This window comes from Biomphalaria glabrata, chromosome 7 (genome assembly GCF_947242115.1).
Source record: "Biomphalaria glabrata chromosome 7, xgBioGlab47.1, whole genome shotgun sequence".
Classification (NCBI taxonomy): domain Eukaryota; kingdom Metazoa; phylum Mollusca; class Gastropoda; family Planorbidae; genus Biomphalaria; species Biomphalaria glabrata.
This window is the reverse complement of record NC_074717.1, coordinates 36,532,417-36,555,729: the sequence shown is the minus strand read 5'-3', so window position 1 is coordinate 36,555,729 and position 23,313 is coordinate 36,532,417. Positions and strand designations below refer to the sequence as shown.

At 38.0% G+C, this 23,313-nt stretch overlaps 1 protein-coding gene across 9 annotated transcripts in view; it reads right to left on the bottom strand.

Moving 5' to 3' along the window:
- Nucleotides 1–23,313, bottom strand: part of LOC106052151 (uncharacterized) — a 61,112-nt gene that overhangs the window by 11,639 nt on the left and 26,160 nt on the right. For 5 of the 9 annotated variants that reach the window (XM_056034675.1, XM_013207453.2, XM_056034672.1 and 2 more), the window contains 4 exons: nt 19,299–19,836; nt 17,817–18,547; nt 4,309–4,486; nt 508–648 (listed from right to left, as the gene is read on the bottom strand). In XM_056034675.1, the coding sequence (XP_055890650.1) occupies nt 508–648; nt 4,309–4,486; nt 17,817–18,547; nt 19,299–19,467 (1,219 nt within the window). In that variant the 5' untranslated portion in view covers nt 19,468–19,836. Of the gene's footprint in view, nt 1–507; nt 649–4,308; nt 4,487–17,816; nt 18,548–19,298; nt 19,837–20,643; nt 21,050–21,075; nt 21,205–23,313 lie in introns of those variants that run through there. The other 4 variants (XM_056034674.1, XM_013207452.2, XM_013207454.2 and 1 more) reach the window with 4 other exon arrangements.

Genomic DNA, 23,313 nt, shown 5'->3' with positions numbered 1-23,313 from the left:
AGGAAAGAATTAGAGAGAGAAGAATTAGAGATTGAAGAATTAGAGAGAGAGAGGAAAGAATTAGAAAGAGAAGAATTAGAAAGAGAAGAATTAGAGATAGAAGAGTTAGAGATAGAAGAATTAGAGATAGAATTAAAGAGAGAGAGAGAGATGGGAAAGAATTAGAGAGAAGAATTAGAGATTGAAGAATTAAAGAGAGAGAGGGAGGAAAGAGAGATCGAAGAATGAGAGAGAGAGGGAGAGAGAGAGGAAAGAATTAGAGATCGAAGAATTAAAGAGAGAGAGGGAGGAAAGAGAGATTGAAGAATGAGAGAGAGAGAGGGAGAGAGAGAGGAAAGAATTAGAGATTGAAAAATTAAAGAGAGAGAGAGAGGAAAGATTTAGAGAGAGAGAGAGAGATAAAGTGACAGAAAGATCAAAAGTAACAGAGAAATAAAAGATGCAGAAATGTCGGAAAGAGAAAAGTTTTTGTTTCATAAGCCGATGGAGTCTTGGGGCGGCTACTACCTTGGTGCTCCCCATGCAGGGACAAATGGCAAGTGCTCTTGTCTTCATCAGCGCCATCGGGGCAGTCGGTGTAGCCATCACATAGTTGGTCCCCCAATAGGCACAGGTGATTGGTGCACTGGAACTCGCACAGTACGTCTGCTGAGAAGGTGAAAAGCAGATAGACAACAGTGCGCCAGTTAAATAAAAAATCAACAGGTTTAGAGGGGGGGGGGCACCTGAACATTTTGTTGAAGGAGAGGAGGGAACTTCAAGGGGAAAAGAAAGGAGTTACCAAAGTCATAGTCACGTGATGTTATACGTCTGCCCAACAGGACGTGTCACAAATGATATAAGAAATGAACTTAGGTCATGTGACTACCAAGTTCTCAAGCTGGGAACGCTTGGAGATGTTTGTTGACTGATTTGATGAGAACTACAAACCCACTGGATCAGTTTGTTACTTTCGCTCGTTCTAGTGGCACTCATTTGACACACACAAAACATTTTTTTTAAAATTGAGAACCACACAATTACTGCCATATTTCTCAACACTGCAAGATTGATCTCCCTTTATATTGCATAATTAATTAATTACCAATAATTAATTAACTAAGTGGGTTATTTTTTTTTTATTTATTTTTTTACAGATTTATTTAATGTCATTGACAATCAATACTTGTACAAAGTTTCAACTAGATCCGAGACTTAGAAGTGGGGGAAATAACGTGTACAAGATGTGTACTAGACAGACAGACAGACAGAGTGAGTTGATAGAAGCTTGGTAAAACAGGGAGAGAGACTTTAAATCTAGTTCTAATGTTGTCAATTCTTGGAAGAGTTTGAAGCACTTAATATGACAGCAAAAAGATTACTATGATTTTTTGACTATTACTATGACCTCTGACTTAAACTATGACCTAACTTCTACATTGATCTATGACTTCCAGCATAACCATTTTTTTTTTACTGTGATTTAAAACTTCTAGGATGACCTAAGACTGGTACAGAAGACGAAGCGAAATCTTGAGAGAGAGAGAGAGAGAGAGAGAGAGAGAGAGAGGGAGAGAGAGAATGAGAAATAGATAGGGGCTAGAGAGAGAGAGAGAGGGGGGGGTAGAAAGAGAGTGTGAGAGAGGGGGGAGAACGAGGGGGGGGGAGATAGACAACGTCTTTAACTGCGTAAGTTGTGACAAATTACACAGGTCGCAAACTGGAGTGCATAGTCACTAAAGCCACAAATGCCGGTAACAATATATTAGCAAGATCAAGGTCCGTCTCCAATCAAAAGGGAAAAGCGAGTGTAGCACTTGAGGGAAGTGGACTACGAGTGGGCGAGAATCGCCGCTGACGGACCATGTCAAGATGACATAACATCCAAGTATTTAAAGAGAAGGCAAAAGGTTTGCACACGTCACGAATCTAAAAGTGGCATTCAGAAACTTTGGCGCGTGGGCTTAAAAATAGCATATAAAATAAAATACACAGAATGTGACTTGAAGCGAACTAAAGAGACTGCTGATTGGACATTATCTCAAGGATATGTACCAGTAGAGAAGAGGTTTATAGTCGCTACCCAAGTCATCAAACAAGCCAGGGGGGGGGGGTACTAATGTGTGAGAAATACACGACATCTGGTGGGCGCCTGCAATGTCACTCTGACATAGATCTGCGGTATGTCCTCTGAAAACAAAGCCGTGATTGTTCTTAATATCATGTCAAGTAGACTTTAACAAAACAAACAACTCGACAGTTGTGTGACGCATTCATTTATAACCTTTATCATTTAGGAAATACAGGTCTACTATAATTTAGACTTTTAACTAACAAGGAACAGGGGGGGGGGGGGCTTAGATCTTTAACACATACAAAAGTATGGGCGCCCACATTTTTTTCCCATAAAGGGGACGCTAGTATGTGACACGAAGAAACTTTGTTATTCCCTTATTATCTCCCGTGAAGCATTTTCATCGGGTTTAACAAAATAGGTTTCGATCCAGATTGTTAAATCTCTGGGCCAACAATTGTTCCTGGTTCTACGGTCAGCTTGGGATCTTTGAAGAGAGAAAGAGAGAGAGAGAAAGAGAGAGAGAGAGAGAGGGAGAGAGCATGGAGAGGGTAAATGAGCTAAATAAGACAGTGTACACAAAAACAGCAACTTAATGAAGGATTGTGTCACTATCAAGTGTTGCTTCCAGACATACCCCTCCCCCTCGTAAGTTGACCATCGACCCATTAGTTCATCACTGTCTCTTGCCCTTCTGATACTTGACATTTCAAACTTACATTTAAAGATAACTGTGAGGCAGAGAGGAGGGGAGGGGAGAAAAATGGAGTGAGAGATAGGTGAAGAGAGAGGTACAGAAAGAGAGAGACAGAGAGGTAGAGAGAGAGGTAGATGGAGAGAGGTGGGGAGATAGAGAGATGAAAAAGAGATGGACAAAGAGAGTGGGAGGGAGAGAGAGGGCAAGAGGGGGAGACTCGGAGAGAGAGATAATAAGAGCGATGTAGAGAGAATGGGTAGAGAGAGAGAATAAGAGAAAGGGAGAGAGAGAGAGAGAGAGAGAGATAGATAGAATTGTATTTATTTCAGTTGACGCGTTAATGCAGGGGTGATGTACACGTTTGTGCCCACTTGAGATTAGTTTACTGTCTCCAAGTCATTCACCTCTTACCAGACAGACTTTCTGCGTGTGTGTGCGCAGGCAATGTCATTAGTTAGGCGCATAGTTTAGCTCAGTAATATACAGACTTGGGTCCGTTGCGTGTATCGGTATGCGAAGTTTGAGAGAGAGAGAGAGAAAGAGAGAGAGAGAGAGAGAGAGAGGAGAGAAGTAGGGAGTAAAAGAATGGATAAAGAAAGAGAGATTGAGGAGAAACAGAAAGAGACAGACAGATGGACAGAAAGTACACGAGAGACAAAGAGAGCAACAATAAAGGCGACAAGGCCAGTGCACAGAGTGACAGCAACAGAGACAATAAAGGAGGGGGGAGGGGAGATACAGGAGATGTAAGGGAGAGACTATGTTAGATGTAAGGGAGAGACTATGTCAGATGTAAGGGAGAGACTATATCAGATGTAAGGGAGAGACTATATCAGATGTAAGGGAGAGACTATATCAGATGTAAGGGAGAGACTATATCAGATGTAAGGGAGAGACTATATCAGATGTAAGAGAGAGACTATGTCAGATGTAAGGGAGAGACTATGTCAGATGTAAGGGAGAGCCTATATCAGATGTAAGGGAGAGACTATGTCAGATGTAAGGGAGAGACTATATCAGATGTAAGGGAGAGACTATATCAGATGTAAGAGAGAGACTATGTCAGATGTAAGGGAGAGACTATATCAGATGTAAGGGAGAGACTATATCAGATGTAAGGGAGAGACTATATCAGATGTAAGGGAGAGACTATATCAGATGTAAGGGAGAGACTATATCAGATGTAAGAGAGAGACTATATCAGATGTAAGGGAGAGACTATGTCAGATGTAAGGAAGAGACTATGTCAGATATAAGGGAGAGACTATGTCAGATGTAAGGGAGAGACTATATCAGATGTAAGGGAAAGACTATATCAGATGTAAGAGAGACTATATCAGATGTAAGGGAGAGACTATATCAGATGTAATGGATAGAATATAGGAGATGTAATTGAGAAAATGCAACAAAAAAAAAACGCCCTTAATTTCTAGACCAAATGCACAACTCATCCTCGCATTGACAGTCGACATGTCATCAGTTTGTCTGTCATTAAACCGACATCAATAATTGTTCTCTAGTGTGTTTTCAAAAGACCTCTCTACAAATGAAGTGTTACCTTTCTCCTGTAAGAAACTCAAGTGCAGTGAGAAGCCGCTGTGTCTGGAAGCATCCCAGATGTAGGTCAGCTTGACCGGAACACTGTATCTGTACACCAGCGGCACTTTCCTCTGCCAGGAATTTTGCCAACAGATGACCTGAGGTTTGGTTGAGCTGTTCAGACCTTCTATTATGATCTAAAGAAACAAGGTCAAAGGTCATTCGTTATGTAACCATTCATCGGGACATTATTCTTTAGCTAAATCAAAGTAAACTTCAATATGGAATAGATCGAGCATCAGTAACACGAGGGCAGGAGTAACACAAGTAAAACATTAGAAGAGATGTAGCTCTAGATCAGTGGCTCTCAAACTGTGGTAGGCAGACCCACGGGGGTTACACGAGACGATAGTACGGGGTCCAAAACAAAAGATAGAAATCTTATAGGTCTACAATTAAAATAATTTTTTTCGCTAAAAACTATTTTTATTAGATTCACTAATAATCAATACGGATATCACTACAGATTTATTTATATGTCTATTATGATATAAGAACTATTTACTCTACAAAGACCCAAACCAAAGATTCATCACTTGGATATTCCCGAATGGGTAATGAGCCCTTTTGCGCTTAGAAAAATAACAGATCCAAATCACAGATGAATCCATTCTAAAACAGGAGCAGTTTATTGAAATATCCACAAACAAGGGACTTAAAACCAATATTTGAACAAAGATGCCACAAAATTCTAGTTTCACAGTTTCCAATTGTATATCCTTAGTTATTGTATACAAGTTGATTGCCTACCAGTGTTCTTATTAGGTAGAACGTGGGTTTAGTGACGTCATGAACCTCGACAAATCAAGAGATGTGAGGTTGTTATTTTTTTCCATACATCGATCAAGACATAATCTAAATACAGTCATCAAATCGCATCACGTTTATCCAAGCCCCAAGGGACAATAGTTACAATTTTAATAAACCCTCCTTCAACCATTTTTTTTTATATTTGTTATTTATATACTAGGCATATATGTATTTTTTATATGTTATTTATATACTAGGCATATATGTATTTTTTATATGTTATTTATATACTAGGCATATATGTATTTTTTATATGTTATTTATATACTAGGCATATATGTATTTTTTATATGTTATTTATATACTAGGCATATATGTATTTTTTATATGTTATTTATATACTAGGCATATATGTATTTTTTATATGTTATTTATATACTAGGCATATATGTATTTTTTATATGTTATTTATATACTAGGCATATATGTATTTTTTATATGTTATTTATATACTAGGCATATATGTATTTTTATATGTTATTTATATACTAGGCATATATGTATTTTTTTTATATTTGTAATTTATATACTTTGCATTTATGTATTTTTTTTTATATTTGTAATTTATATAAGACGTGCATACGGTACTGATAGGCTAGCATACATTTAAGTAACTTTGTCCATTCGGGTAACTCGATAAGTACATCTATTTTACAAGCATTCTCGTATGGCGGGCGGCTAAATATATATTCTGAACATTTATAGATAGCTGGACATTGTAGCTATATATTTGGGTACAATGAAAATACTCCACACACATGTAAACTAAAATACATCTACTATATTTAGATAAATAGGTCAGAGGAGTAGAGAGCAAAACATGCGCCCGGGGCAAGATACTTAAATGGCGCCCCCATTTTCCATGAACATCACGCAGAAATGTAGTCTTTAATAATAATCGAATGCAAATAACCTTATAATGTGTTACCAAACTAAAATATCTACAATAATGTTTTGACACCTCTCTCACAGGAAGTGGCGCCGGGGGGCATTGCGCCTCTCTTCCCCTCACTATAGAAATAGATAGATAGATAGATAGATAGATAGATAAACTAACAGACGGAAGGAAGGATAGATAGATAGATAGATAGATAGATAGATAGATAGAGACAGACAGGCAAACAGACAGACAAAAGGAAGGAAGGAAGGAAGAAAGGATAGATAGATAGATAGATAGATAGATAGATAGATAGAGATAGATAGATAGATAGATAGATAGATAGATAGATAGATAGATAGATAGATAGATAGATAGATAGATAGATAGATAGATAGCATCCCCACCATACTTGACGAACAGACTTTATTTTTATTATAAGTGCAATGGAATTACCGCGATATATTTTCAGATATGTAAACAAATATTTATCTTATCTGTGTGTTTGTGTGTGTCGACATCTAGATCTATATGTGTACGTATAACGAAACGTGACTCGTGTGTGTGTGTGTGTCGAGATCTAGATCTATATGTACGTATATAGAAACGTGACTCGTGTGTGGCCAACGGAAAATAATAAATGCCAAAACTTGTTGCTGAAAAGTTATCACTGCACTAAAAACGGCATGTATTTTTATCTCAACGATAAAACCATGGAACCAGGAAAGATTCTCAAGGTCACATGACATCCAGTGCCCTCCATAGGTGTATCAGTCTGGTCAAACGAAAGTATTTATGTTTGTGGTCTTGCTGTAAGAATACAGAATGACTTGTGAAGAAAGGGACACTACTCCCTTCCCCTTTAGGGAGTGCTGTGACACGTGATCTACTTGTCAAGGTCGCCATAGAATTGTTAACAGAAAGTTGGATACATAGTGGCTTCTACTAGCTTCGAGTTTCTACACATCAAACATAGTAATGTAAAGGGAGATAATTTAAAAAAAAAGGATTTTTTTTTTTGGCTTCGCTTCTAGAGCTTTGGTTTAAAAAAAACTATAAATAGAAGACACAATCCCTAAGTTACATGGTTCACTGGAAGTGTATTTTGTGAATTTATTCTTACATTTGAATTATAAAGTGTACCAATGCTTACTATGTAGCATGTGTTTAATACGTTTGTGATACCTACTGGAAGGATATTTATTACAATAATCCCACAGTGCTCACATCTTCATGGAAACTTCTCGGTGCACGGGATCAAACCCCTGGACATGGATTTTCTTAGAAAGCTCATGTAGAACACTTGGAAAAGAATCAAAAGCTCGCTGGCCACACCTTCGGGAAACTCCAGTTTAACCGTTATCATTTTTCAAAGTATAAAAAAAAATAACTTAAATTTGGCCAGAGAACTAGGAATTATTTATATGAAACAAACTCAGGTATTCGGGTATTTTCGCATGTAGGCCCTATTCATTAAAGAGATTAATAAATTAATGTTCAGAAACATTTGGCGTACGGTCTTCGACGCCTAGAACCAAAGGCCTTATCATTACAATAGTATAACGTTTAGTAGATTTAAACATTCGCTTAACCAGGGTTTGTTCTAATTTTTTTGGGGGGTGGCCCGGGGGGGGGGGGCGCCTTAGTATTTAAAAAAAAATATTTTTCTTCTTTTGTGTAAAGAGGTTGTCTGGTTTTTTTTTTTTTTAAAGTAAACAAGAATCCTCGGCATAAAATACAATATTGGGTCATGAAATTCAAGTGCTAAGAATATCTAGACGTATTCATCAGCCATTGCCACAGTAACATGCTGTAACAAGATAGGGACAGTCTCTCCGTCCTTGCCTCTCTCTCTCTCTCACACACACACACAGATGTGACCACACAATCACGTCAAATGATACGCTTTAAAAAAATGAAATCTGAATCTATTATGTTCCCCAAACAGTCGAAAGACGCACAAAGAAAAAAAGGCTCTCAAAAGAACAATGACAAATTGGTTTTCAGAAGAACAAAGACAAAGAGGTTCTCAAACAAACAAAAAAAAGACAACGAGGTGCTGAAAAGAAGAGATTAATAAGCTCTTAGTGTTGCTGAACCTAGCCCTGCCACTTCGACTCATCACCGTCAGCCAGATCTAAGTTTTATGTTCACTTAAAAGTGTACTGCTTGCACATGACCGTTATTACATATCACCATGGTTCTGTTAGTCAGATCAAAGCAAAGAAGTTCCACTTTTGTATAACCACACGAATGGACACCTTATTACATATCACCATGGTTCTGCTAGTCAGATCAAAGCAAAGAAGTTCCACTTTTGTATAACCACACGAATGGACACCTTATTACATATCACCATGGTTCTGCTAGTCAGATCAAAGCAAAGAAGTCCCACTTTTGTATAACCACACGAATGGACACCTTATTAAGTATCACCATGGTTCTGCTAGTCAGATCAAAGCAAAGAAGTCCCACTTTTGTATAACCACACGAATGGACACCTTATTACATATCACCATGGTTCTGCTAGTCGATCAAAGCAAAGAAGTCCCACTTTTGTATAACCACACGAATGGACACCTTATTACATATCACCATGGTTCTGCTAGTCAGATCAAAGCAAAGAAGTCCCACTTTTGTATAACCACACGAATGGACACCTTATTACATATCACCATGGTTCTGCTAGTCAGATCAAAGCAAAGAAGTCCCACTTTTGTATAACCACACGAATGGACACCTTATTACATATCACCATGGTTCTGCTAGTCAGATCAAAGCAAAGAAGTCCCACTTTTGTATAACCACACGAATGGACACCTTATTACATATCACCATGGTTCTGCTAGTCAGATCAAAGCAAAGAAGTCCCACTTTTGTATAACCACACGAATGGACACCTTATTACATATCACCATGGTTCTGCTAGTCAGATCAAAGCAAAGAAGTCCCACTTTTGTATAACCACACGAATGGACACCTTATTACATATCACCATGGTTCTGCTAGTCAGATCAAAGCAAAGAAGTCCCACTTTTGTATAACCACACGAATGGACACCTTATTACATATCACCATGGTTCTGCTAGTCAGATCAAAGCAAAGAAGTCCCACTTTTGTATAACCACACGAATGGACACCTTATTACATATCACCATGGTTCTGCTAGTCAGATCAAAGCAAAGAAGTCCCACTTTTGTATAACCACACGAATGGACACCTTATTACATATCACCATGGTTCTGCTAGTCAGATCAAAGCAAAGAAGTCCCACTTTTGTATAACCACACGAATGGACACCTTATTACATATCACCATGGTTCTGCTAGTCAGATCAAAGCAAAGAAGTTCCACTTTTGTATAACCACACGAATGGACACATTATTAAATAGAGGATTGTTTTGATGAGCTTGAAGAGAACTACTTAGGCTTTCCTATTGAAACAGAAATTACTTTCGGATAGCGAGCCATCTAATAACCGATTCAAAAACAAAACTCCTGAAATATATGTAGGAGAGAACAAACTGTATTTAAGGTCGAAGGTCACTTTTAAACCGTCTTTTTTTTTTTTTTGTGAGTCCTAAAAAACACAACATGTTTATTACTTCATGTGCTGGAGGGGAACTTAAAGGACGTAAGCCTTTCTGAAAATTTGTTTTATATTCAACCATCGACCAAAATACTAGCTACTACCAGTGTTTCGCTATGTAGATATTGTTGGCATCGTTTTATTGATTGATTAAATCCTCCAATTGAGCGACAGTCAATATGATGCACACTCTCCTATTACCTGCGTTTTATTTTGTATAGAGACATTGAACTATTTCATGTCAGCAAATATTTTGAGCCATCCTCAATTTTTACTATGCTCTTCTTCCATAAGCCTTGAAGTGCTTATTTCAGCGGTTCTAAACCTGGACAAATGTGTACCCTTGTTTGTGCGTTTAGAGGAAGGACACTCAACTCTTGGAGAAAGAACAAAATAAAATAGGTTAGAAAGCATTGCTTGAAAAAAGGTTTGCGGGAAATCGGAAATTTCTACTCAAGAGAAGCAGGGTTCTAGTTTTAAAAAGGGCATCCGTCCAAGAGACCCTCACCACGTAACTGAAGTTCACAAACCAACGTTACTCCGTGTGGCTGGAGCTTTAAACCACAAAAAAAAAACAACTACTATTTTTTTTCTTTATCTCAACTAATCTCTTGCCTATGTGTGTATGTGTGCAGAAGTGTGTGTGTGTGTGTCTACATCTGGATGTATTTAAGCTACTTGTTTATCTTTGAATACATAACTCCTGACCGGCTCTGAATACATATCTCTTGACCGGCTCTGAATACATATCTCTTGACCGGCTCTGAATACATATCTCTTGACCGGCTCTGAATACATAACTCCTGACCGGCTTTGAATACATATCTCCTGACCGGCTCTGAATACATAACTCCTGACCGGCTCTGAATACATATCTCTTGACCGGCTCTGAATACATATCTCTTGACCGGCTCTGAATACATATCTCTTGACCGGCTCTGAATACATATCTCTTGACCGGCTTTGAATACATATCTCCTGACCGGCTCTGAATACATAACTCCTGACCGGCTCTGAATACATATCTCTTGACCGGCTCTGAATACATATCTCTTGACCGGCTCTGAATACATATCTCCTGACCGGCTCTGAATACATAACTCATGACCCGCTCTGAATACATATCTTATGACCGGCTCTTAGCTCCACTGGATATCTCGCACTACGTTTGACATGTGTAAGCATTTAGAGTCTACACCTTCAACAATCACATAACGTCGCCGGGAGCTAAAGAATCCTTTTTTTTTTCCAACGCACGTAAACTGTTTGAAAGGAAATTGAATTTTAATTGCTTTTTAAAAAATTATCACAATTACTAAGTTTCCGATGCAGCGCCAAAAGTGTGGGGAGTGACTTTAACTTATTATGGTTGTATCTTATCTTATAAATTACGGACGTTTCGTCAAAGAAGATAATAATTACGCAATACGCGTACCCAAGCGTCAATCTAGCTGTGTATGTTTATTAGAGACTTGCACTCTGCTAATTCATGTATTTTTGGCTGATTCATGCAACTCGTTCCATGCTCTACAGGTGCTGATGATGAAGGAAACCTTATAAGATTTTATTCTAGCATATGGAATAAGAAATTTGCCTTTATCTTTGTGTTTGAATATTTTTTTTAGTTTTTTTGTATTCTAAAGTTATAGCCCAATGTTATATGTATTATTGTTACTATGTGTGTCGATCTGCTGTCCTGAAGTGTTTCTAAGTTTAGTGATTTTACTAATGGAGTTACTCTATACCAGTACTTGAAATGTCGCACTTTGGCTGGGGATTTTACACGAGTCATGAAATGCACTTCAAATGAATAAATAAACAGAACTCTAAAATGAATTTTTCCCACTTAAAAGTTAAAAAAAAAAATGACTAAAATTTAAAAAAAAAAAAAGAAAACCCAGACTAAATCTCTTATGAATTAGTTCGGACAGAGCGAGCCATGGATATGGTCTTACAAGGCAAATAAATGAACAGTTCTAATTGATTAAAAATAGTATGCAATTTAGAAAGTAAAAAATAGCAGAACAACTACATCTAATAGGCATGACTAAATACATGACGCGTAGGACGTAATCATCTTCTTTTTTTGAAGTAACGTCTGTATTATATAAGATTTCAAAGTCGCTTCAAACATTAAGAGTGCTACGATGGTATGAATAAGATTCACTCTGACGATGTACACCTTCAACTCAACTTCGTTTTCTTAAATGTTGCGACGTAAGTGAGTGTGTGTGTGTGTGTGTGAGTGTGTGTGTGTGAGTGAGTGTGTGTGTGTGTGTGAATGAGTGGGTGTGAGTGTGTGTGTGTGTGATTGAGTGGGTGTGAGTGTGTGTGTGTGTGTGAGTGGGTGTGTGAGTGGGGGTGTGTGAGTGTGTGTGTGTGTGAGAGTGAATGTGTGTGTGAGTGTGTGTGTGAGAGTGTGTGTGTGAGTGAGTGGGTGTGAGTGTGTGTGTGAGTGAGTGGGTGTGAGTGTGTGTGTGAGTGTGTGTGTAATCTACCTATCACGATCATTATTGTTGGTGTGTGTGTGTATGTGTGAGTGTGTATGAGTGAGTGTGTGCGTGTGTGTGTGTGTGTATATACAATCAATTCTTGTCAATGAGACTACGACTGGACAAATGATAACGTTTAAGCCACTATAAACTCTTGAGTTGAGTTGATGGTAGGGGCAGCAAAAATGTTTCCCCGCGTCTTAAGTACTCACGTATCATTTTTGTACTGTCAAAGCCGATACAACTAAACGAGCTGGGGCATTAACTGTCAAGATGTGGACATGTAGAGCAGTAGGACGAGAATAGAACACTAGAGCATCACTTCTCAATGACTGTAACAAGTCATGTTGGGAAATTCCGTTTTTCAATTAAAGTCAATTAAAAAAAAGACAACAACAACAAGCAAAATATAAACAAGGTTACAAAGACAGTTTGTGTGGAAATAAACTCAAAATCGGCCCCCGAGGTGCTCCACCCAGGCAGGTGAGGGCAGGTTTTAATATTTTTAAGAAAGAATATCAGAATAAAACTCTATCAAAGGCAAAGAACAAAGAAGAAGAGAGAGAAGGTTGACAGATCTTGAGTGGTGCCCCAGCGGTTTAGCAGACCAGGAGATATATTGAGAGTGAATGCGAAGTTGGTAATGAACCTGATCTAACTGATGTCTCATAAAGATTATCTAATTGTTTTATAAAGGGTCAATCTCTTCCGTTAAAAAATCCTTTAGTTAATTGTTTCATTACTATGTATTACCGCTGCAGTTGACGCGATAATAAGGAAATCTACTTATTAATTGTTGTTTTAAATTATGTTCTACTTATATGCATACTAAATAGATTTTTTCTCTTTGAAAAAAGTAAACTTTTTTAAAAATATAGTAGCTAATATGACAGATCTTACTTAAGTTAGCAATACAGTTGCAAAAAAAAATTCTTTTGACAAAAAATTAAAAACCGTTTGCATAAATGTGTTAAAAAAGACCTTATCTAAGCTGAATATCTCCACATTTACAACTATATATTTCAGTAATGGCGTGGGACAAATAATGTGTACAATTATATAAGGGGACAAAACCCCGCATATTTAGCTATATCTCTTAAAACTTAAGGATTAATTTCCCTTGTTGTTATCAAACAAACCAATTCATTAGTAATTTATTGACTAATTGGTTTATTTTTTTTTATTGATTCGTGTTTCATCATGTACAATAAATAATTGTGTAAAGTTTCAATTTCACCCGAGAATGGCTGTGGGGTAAATAACGTTTTCAAAAATTAACCAGACAGACAGACAGACAGGTTGAGTTGATATAAGCTTGTAACTACACAGCGTATGTTTCGGTAATAAGAAATGAATGATAGCAAACAAATATTCACATTTCACTAGTATATAGAGACACTCCAGGAAAGAAGACTTAAAAGTAAAGGACCGTAGCAAAAAAAAGCATAAAACACTCTATCGCAACTTACAAAAAGAAAAACAAAACTTAATAAAACACTCGGAAAGACACAAAGATAAAGGCACATTTCTTATTCCACAAGCAAAGTCATATTTGTACAAATGCTCGTTCTTCCCAAGAGCAAGGAACGTTTGCCTGAATCAGCCATGAAAACCAATGAGTTAGCAGAGTTTAAGCCTTAAATGTAACATGCGCAACTATTTATCGCATGGATACGCGTAGGACGTATTTGTACTCTATTTTGAAGGAACTATACTCCAGGAGCAGATTTATACATGAACGTAACAAGGATTTATTTTCGGGTGTAAATTGTGGCGTTGTAACATTTTTTTTTTAAATCAATGATACATTATTTATTGAGTATAAAGTATAAATGTTATGCAGTCCTCGGGCTCCACCCTTCCCCGGGAAGTACAAACTTACGGTGCAGGTAACGACATTTTGTTGGTCGTTTTTTCTAGTGGCGTTTAGTCCATCTGTCAATATCATGTAGATCCAAAGTCCTTTCACTTGAGCTCACCTAATTAGTGGAGTAACACCAACCTAGCCATTCATGACTCTGAGGACGTTCAGAGCTATAAGTTGAGTACGGTACTTGAAACAAAAGCCTCTTTATTTCTATTGTGGTTCATCGTGACATTGTGGCTCATCGTGACATTTTTTCGATAAATTACAAGATAGTTAAACAGTGAGGTCATTCTTCAACGCTTTTAAAAGTTGTCCTACTATTGACTACGGTATCTTTCCTTCGTTGTTGTTTTCCCACCGTTTTTAATAGTTCTCAAGTGACACTTATTCATGGAGGAAAATCCATAAATCGCAAGCTTTTTTTTGTTGGTGTATCTGATGTACAGAATACGGAAGTGTTTTAATGAACCATTTGTATTCCTTTTTTTAGCACTCTAGAATCAAATCTCAAGATGTTTCGCCTGTAGCACAATGTAATTTTTATCAGTGATTAGACCACAGTGATGTTTTGATAAGGCGTCTTTGACATTGTTCGTCTCGCCCATTTCAAAATCTCCTAATTTTCCTCTTTTCATTTTCTTACGTTTATATAAAAGGTTGCATTATGTCACCACTACATTTCTTCATAGGTCTTTCTCTTCTTTTTCTATCATCTTGAAAATTATTGCTTTAAGAACGTAAGCCAGATCTTTAAAAAAGTTACAAAGACAGTTTGTGTGGAAACACAAACTAAAAATCGGCCCCGGATGTGGTCCGCTCAGGCACGTAAAAAGGCGATAGAACCTGTCAGAAACTATGAACTACAAACTATCAACAACTACAACCTTACATCTCCCCCGAAACAAATTGAAGAGACGTGCTCGTGTCGAAAGTGTTGCCGATACTGTTTTATTGTTAGTTCGAATTACGATACGATACCACGATATTAATGTAATGACCATAGTATAATGTTATTTGGGGCAGTTCGCGTGTAAAATATGAAACACTACGTATTAAGTATGCATACTAAATAGATTTTTTCTATGTAAAAAAAAAGTAAACATTTGTTTTCTAAATGTAGTAATTAGTATGCCAGAAATTACTTAATTTAGTCATACAACTTTTTAGAAAAATTTTTTTTGACACAGAATCTAAGACAGTTTGCATAAGTTTGCTGAACATAGGATAGACATCTTGAAATTTGATTTTTAAAACTAATTTTTTCCATGAGAATAGAGAAACGTGACGTTGCATCTCAACTTTGAAAGTTCTAAAATATGATGTCGGATTTTGAATATCTTTTCTAGTTTACGAGATCTAAAGGGGAAAGACGAAAGGACATTCCGCAGAAAACTAATGGAGGCTATTCCACAGAAAACTAATAGAGGCTATTCCACAGAAAACTAATAGAGGCTATTCCACAAAAAACTAATAGAGGCTATTCCACAGAAAACTTATAGAGGATATTCCACAGAAAACTAATAGAGGCTATTCCACAGAAAACTAATAGAGGCTATTCCACAAAAAACTAATAGAGGCTATTCCACAGAAAACTTATAGAGGATATTCCACAGAAAACTAATAGAGGCTATTCCACAGAAAACTAATAGAGGCTATTCCACAGAAAACTAATAGAGGCTATTCCACAGAAAACTAATAGAGGCAATTCCACAGAAAACTAATAGAGGCTATTCCACAGAAAACTAATAGAGGCTATTCCACAGAAAACTAATAGAGGCTATTCCACAGAAAACTAATAGAGGCTATTCCACAGAAAACTAATAGAGGCTATTCCACAGAAAACTAATAGAGGCTATTCCACAGAAAACTAATAGAGGCTATTCCACAGAAAACTAATAGAGGCAATTCCACAGAAAACTAATAGAGGCTATTCCACAGAAAACTAATAGAGGCTATTCCACAGAAAACTAATAGAGGCTATTCTACAGAAAACTAATAGAGGATATTCTACAGAAAACTAATAGAGGATATTCCACAGAAAACTAATAGAGGCAATTCCACAGAAAACTAATAGAGGCAATTCCACAGAAAACTAATAGAGGCTATTCCACAGAAAACTAATAGAGGCTATTCCCCTTTCGGGGGTTGCTAAAAATGCAATGGTAAACAAAGAGTGTACATTGCAGTGATTAGCTTTTTAGAGTGAACGTCCTCAACAGAGCCAATTGAAGACAAATATGATTGCAAGTCAAAATATATAGGAAATATACAATACACCTGAAATATATCTTGTCTTAATTGGACAGAACCCAGATTGTCAACATCAATATATTGTTTGTTGATGTTTTGTTTGGTTGTTTGTTTTTTTCAGTTGCTCATATACGCTGTCGAAAGTTTGTGTTTGTGTGTGCGTATGTCAAAAGTCTAAGGTTTTTATAATAATTATAAATCTCTTAAGCCTAAGCAACCCTCCTGCGTTAGTTGGCATAGTTACCAGAAAATGTAATTTTTTTTTCAGAGTATAATTAAAATGTGTAGACGTAGTATCATATTCAGTTTTCATTTTCATTTTTAAAAAATAGATTACTATATAAAAAAAAAAACTTATCCAAGGGAAAGAACCGCTAATTACTGCCATTTATCTGAAAATGGCAGGGTTTAGCTTCCTGTCTGCTATATAAAACAAAATTGATTAATTTATTCTAATTGATCAAATAACTAATTATGTTTGCATTGATTCGTTATCAACTGTGAATAATTAATTTAAGCAAAATTTCAACTTGATTCGAAAATGAGAATTGAGAGAAAACAAACGTGTCGAAACGTAATAAGGTGATTAATTCCATATATGCATTCATATTTATCATTAAGTAGCATTTATTTCACTTTTTTAGATGTAAAATAAAATGATTAATTGGTTAATTTTTTTTTTTTATTGATTCATGTCTTGTCAGGTAAAATGAATGATTGTGCAAAGTTTCAACTTCATTCAAGAATGGAAAAAGGAGAACCTTTTTACCAGACAGACAGAGTAAGTGGATATGTAAAAAGAAGGAAAGAAAAAAAAGAGAATTCAAAACCGCAAGAAAAAAAAAAAAAAAAAAAAAACAAACAAGATAACTAAAGTAGTTTGTGTGTACAAAGTCGTAGGCGGCCCTTTGTGGGCTAGTCGTATACATACATTTAGTTACACACACACACTTTTGCATTCTTCACAGTGATTACAAGGAATCCGAAAGAGAAAATTATTATCAATAACAGAATTTTGTAGGAGCGAAACAAACAAAAAATTGCTAAGTTTATAATTGATATATGTTATCTGGGTATGTAATACCGATATCGCATATGAAAACCGCCAATTTATTCTAGTTTTAAAAATGGTTTCTACGTAGGAGCGTGCATATTTAATTATAAAAACAAAATAGCACTATTTCAGAAGACCATAAGTAGCTATTGCATCTATGAACAAACGATGACGGCAATAGCAAAATAGGATTTTTCACAAGTAAGCCTTTATAGTCTTACAACCTACTTCAAGCGAGAAAGATATTTCGTGTTGTCAATTGTATATACTTTTTTTTAGAAAAGACACTCGAAAAATATTTTGATTTCATTAAAATTGGTCTATATGTATATGCATACAAATATTTTTTTTTAATTTTAAATTTTAAAAAATTTTCGTCTTTAGAAAACCAGTTGGCCATATGAGACAGAAAAACATCATAAAACAAAAAGTGGTCCCCATAACAACCACAAAAATAATCGTATTAAATCAAGGTGTATATATTAATATAAGATAGATAGATATTAATATAAGAAGGGGTTTGTATACCTTTAAATTACAGTGGTGATCTGATATCCTGTTGTTAAGTCCAATACTAGAATATTGATGGTGGTTGGTCACTGCAGTAGCCCCTTCTTTTGGCTGACTGTCGAAAGGGGAATGGGAGACTAAACCGTTGAATGATACAGGGTGGTCCACGGGGTTTGGCTTGACCGCACCGTGAGCTTTCACAGCATCGCTCAGTACCCCGACCTTTGAACCGTTGGCTTCGTTACGATGATTAATTTGTATATCCTTGTGCGAGTCAAATTTCTCGAACGAATTCGAGTGGGAATCCTTGGTTCCTTTCGGAATCTCGCTGGCGTGGGAGGAGAGATTCTCCGAGTTGTTGTGTCTCTGGTGATGGCGCGACGTCGACGCTGAAGTCGCTGACGTCGCCGCGGGGATGACGCCGGTGCTGGGCGCGGACGAGCGATGGGAAAAGGCTGTCGGGATTGTGGAGCTGCTTTCCTGAGAGCCGCCCCTAGGGTGGGTTCTGCCGAGCACTGGTGGTGTGTCTGAACGTGTGGCCTCCTGCTGATGTTGTTCTTGGTGTTGTTGCTGACCAGGCTCTACTGACATGTCAGCCAGGCTGCGGATGTCAGTGAAGTTGAGCAAAATGACCAGGCTGCCCGGAGCCCGGATGGTGTACTCACAATGGGCGCAGCCCAGGTGCTGATACTTAAAGGACTCCGCTTCTATAGTTGAACTGGGGTCAAATACTTCATATTGACATTTACCTTATGAAGAGGAAAAAAGAAAGAAACTTTAAAAAAAATACTTAAGTATCTGTGCATACTAGTCTAATAATGTATCATTTAGGTAAAGAAAGAACAGAAACTACAACTGAAGGGCCCCCCAGCATCTACTCTTATGATACAGTGCTGTACATCAATGTCGACTGTGGGTGGAGCTGTTTGAGTATGTTTGTATTTGCATCGATATTTTCACTGCTATAGTAACAAGGCTGAGGTGGACAATTATTGTTGAATTTTCATTTATTTGGACCAATACAAATCTAAATTCAATCCTAATTTCTAGGTATTAGACTTAACATACAGCTTGCAACTTATAGTCTGAACAGACTGATTTTGGTCCCTAATTTAAACTTGTCTCCTCTCTACATAGTTTTCAAACAAAAACTGTCAGTACCCGTAGCGGAACTAGAGGAAGAACCTATTGTAGGCTACAATAAACGTCTTCCGAAAGAATATAGGGTAAGAATGTAATAAACATTAATTAAGTGTGTGTGTACACACAAACACGCACATATATTTTTGCGAAAGGGGGGGGGGGAGAAAAAAAAATCCCCCACCCCCACTTCCCCCGAAAAAAAATCCTGGCTACACCCATGATCTCACATATTTAGTCTTCTATGTAGAAGTAGAAACCCTAGCCCAATGCCAAAAAAACGTCATATCTACACGTCTCTTGCGACCTTGACGCGTACACCACGTGACCAATAATAATAATAATAATAATGCAGCTTACCTTTGTGTAATGTGTTGTTTGCATCAGAAGATAAAGGCTGACCAGTGGGTTGGATCTGACCAGCGGGGACAGGTGTGCAGAAGACCGCCGAAGAGAGAACAAGCGTGAAAAGGTAACAGCGAATAGCCAATAGCCGGGTAGCCAATAGCCTTGCAGAGCAACTGATCATCCTCTGTCACTCGGCTCATGGGTTCTGAACGCTCGACGCCCCAGCGCCCCACCCGCCAAGCATCCGCGAAGTGGACACTTACTTGGGGCCTCCCCTCTTCTTGTCGTTTGAGTAACACTCTCGTCTTTAGTTCAATGATAAAAGAAAAAAAGAACACTTTCATAGATGGCGACTGTATTTTCTCTTGTCCAGCGGACTTAGTGCTGGGGGTAGCGACATCTTTCTTGATGGTGGAGATCACATCCACGTGGCCATGATGAGGTCATACTTGGTCCAAAATGAAACTGGCCGCCTGCTACAGTGAGAGCTCACTAAATTGGGCAAAGTATCCCTTACTCTGGAGTTTCGACTTCACTATTGATGTGCCAACTGAAAACAAAGGATGAAATAAATATTAGAAAGATCTTTTTTTTTAAAGTTATCTTTTAAAAAAATCTTCATTGCTGTCTATATCAAATTGCAACCCCGAACTGGCCCACATGGGGACACCAGGCCCTGTCCTAATAGCACTGAGAGATGTTTCTTTGGCCAGCGGTAAACGAGCAGGGTGTCATGTGGCCAGCACAATAGCATACCGCTTTTACTTTCCCCAACTAAAGACTAGTACCCATTAGAGTTGGGTGGATTTAAGACCGCCATAAAAATCCCGAAATTCGAAATCCATCAACACCAAGACTCGAACCCAGGACCTTAGGTTCGGAATCCTAGCGCTTAACCACTCGGCCACCGACCCCCCAGACGTTTTGGAAGGCAATACAATATTTGAAACACACTCTATGTAAATGTATTTTCGTCTAGATCACCTGGACACTGTTAGTATTACCCAGGGCTCCGATATGACCATGGAACTATTTACGTGAGTTTGGTTTGTAAGAAACTAAAAGACACAGCTAATCGATAAATGAAAGTGTGCATGAAAAGTACTAAGTAATCGAGCATAACCAAGAGCTCAAAATATTAAGTATGAAATCAACAAGTCCGCCGGGAAATGTGGATGTTTACACGTCTTGCTGCCTAACGTCTTACAATGACCTTACGTGGTCACAGCAAACGTGTCTCACCCCCCCCCCCCCAACCACTAAGTCCAGAGGACACGAACCCATGAAATCTGGGTTGATTCACAGACACCCTGAAACCTGGACATTAGAAGAAAAAAAAAAGATATTAACTCACTACCTTCAATCCATCAACCAAGCGCTCTAACGACTCGACTCAGATTAACTCGTCATAAATGTAACTTATTGTACGAACGGTTCTAGCGCCGTGAAAGTCTGAATGTTTTATTGGCGCTTTATAGTTAGAGTGAACACGTGACAATGTCTATGCCTTTCAAAAAAAAAAAAAAGTTGGTATAAAAGTAAAGCGTATCCTCGAGCAGACCCCCATTCTCAGATTAGCTCTAAGTCTTGCTGAGACAACATACGTGATCAGTAGTCATACTTCTATTTATAGTGCAAACTGGATTGCTAGGTCTATTGTTCTCTGTCCGTAGACACCCATTTGAAGGCTAGATCCTACTTGAGGTATAAATAAGCAAAGCAATTTGGTTTCAACAAGTCTGCACAATGGCGAAAGAATGTAGCTCTATGTAACACATTTTTTTTTTACCTACGCAGCGCCTCAGCGTTCTCAAGCCTCTAATTGTCTCTTAAAGAGGTCAACCATCTTTATTCTGTGTGTATTATTATGAATAGGTCTTTTGTAGGCTCCACGGCGTCCCCCCTTCCTCTCCATTTTTCATCCCCCCTCCTGTCCACCATGTCTGCCCCCCCCCCCCCAGACAGCATGGGTGCAACAATTAACATGGAAGTAACCACGAGTCGTTATTTTTTTTTTCTCCACACGACAAGGTCAGGGCAGCTTGCGCAGGTCGGCGCGTCCCGAGGTTGACGGCAGGGAGGTGACGCACTGTAAACATTTCACAGTTCAGGGGTTTGGAAATCTCGGACTGAGACGTTCTTTCTTTCTCTCTCTCTCTCACACACACACAACTGTTACTTCTGTTAAGCCTCTCTGCTGCTTTTCCACGTCCTAATTTAGACAGCAAGTTAATCTCTCCCTTATTGTGTTCGCTTCTCTATCTCAGATCTTCTCTTTCTCTCTGTTCCTTCCTTCTCTCTCTCTGTCTCTTTCCTTCTCTCTCTCTCTGTCTCTTTCTTTCTCTCTCTCTCGATGTTTTCAGTCACATTACCCCCCTCTCTCTAATCGGTCACACCTTCTTCTATCTTGATCTCACTCTTTACAAATATTTTCTTTCACTTATTCTTTTAATTTTGTTTATTTTTTCTTTGTTTTCGGCCTCCTTACAGCCATGCCTCCGACCACCCACCTCCTATTCCATTTTCTTGACTGCTTTTCTTATCATTACAAGTCTTATCTTTAGCCTCGGCTATGCACACTTCCAGTGCTTCAAACTGTGCAGCGCGGTGCCAAGACGCTCATGACTTGAACGCGATGACGTCGACAAAGGGATGACGTCAGAGAGCACGAATGCCCGCCGCCACTGCCGCTGATGTGAATTTTGGCACTGCTAATTAGTCCAAGTTTAAGCAAAGCGAGTTCTTTCCTTCACTTGGAAGAGTGTGTACATTATGAATAGTTGACATCACATCTGAGATTCTCCCTCCTGTTTCCAGCCCTCACAGCACTCCCGTTCGTCTCATTAGGCCAGCCAAAGGGAGGAGCTAATGAAAGAGACAGACGCACAGAATCCAAAACCCACGTGTGTAGAAAGAATTACGAACTTCTTGCAAGTACCAAGACTTCAAATATATCTAGAGCGTTTGATCTCAACCGCCCTCTCTGACCTGATACGCTCACAGGTGCTGCGAAACCCGCGAAACACGCTTAAAAAACGTTTTCATTTCTCGTTGACCGTAGAGGAGCAGAATTTACACCAAGTGCAGCTCTATGCTTTGCAGAGGAAAGAAGTATAAATCTGGGATTCAGTGATCCCCCCCCCCCTGCTCGGGACGTCCATCGTAAATTCCTCAGAGGAACATTAATCTCAAAATGACCAAAAATAATATTCGAGCTGCATCTGATTGGAACAATTTTACTAGTCGCCAAGAAAGTGTGCACCTGATACCAGATTTCCATTCACATAAGTCACGCCTGTCATTTTAAATGACTAGAATAGAGTTGAACCCAAAAAAATGTTTATATTCTAGTGTTATTGCTGTTGATTTTTACATGGTTTAATTTCAAACTAAAACTCGTCTAAGTCTCTTAAGGTTGCCCACCCATGCATCATAGTGTCGATCTGATGATGTGTATAGAAAAATAGCTTTATTCGGTAGCTAAGCCAAATCTATTTTTACATAGCTTATAGCTACTCACTGTCTGTCTGTCTAATAAAAAGTTTGTACACGTCATTTCTCCCATGCCCAATCTCGGATCAAGTTGAAATTTTGTTTAATTATTTCTTTTACCTGACAAATAAAGAATCAATTATGAAAAAAAAACAACAATTAGTTAATTGACCATTGGTAATTAATCATTTTGTTTGGTATCTCGAACAAAGGAAAAAATGTACTTCACAGATGTGGTGTTGTAAGTTGAATTAGCCCCCTTTATTTTGTGTGTGTGTGTAAATAGCCACTTTAAAGTTTGAAGCTAACAATAGATAAATATAAAATCTTCTATTTTTAAAAGTAATTCGATGACATAGTGGTTAGTGTGTTGGCTTGAGTAGGCTTTAGCCCTTGAGTTCGAATTCAGGTCGTTCACCATTTTTTTAAATATAAATGCATTTAAAAAGCGATCACCCAGATACACCATTCTTTCTCCCCCTGCCGCTACCCAACTGGTCCAGAAATGTGATTTGACCATAGGGTAATGAGAGAG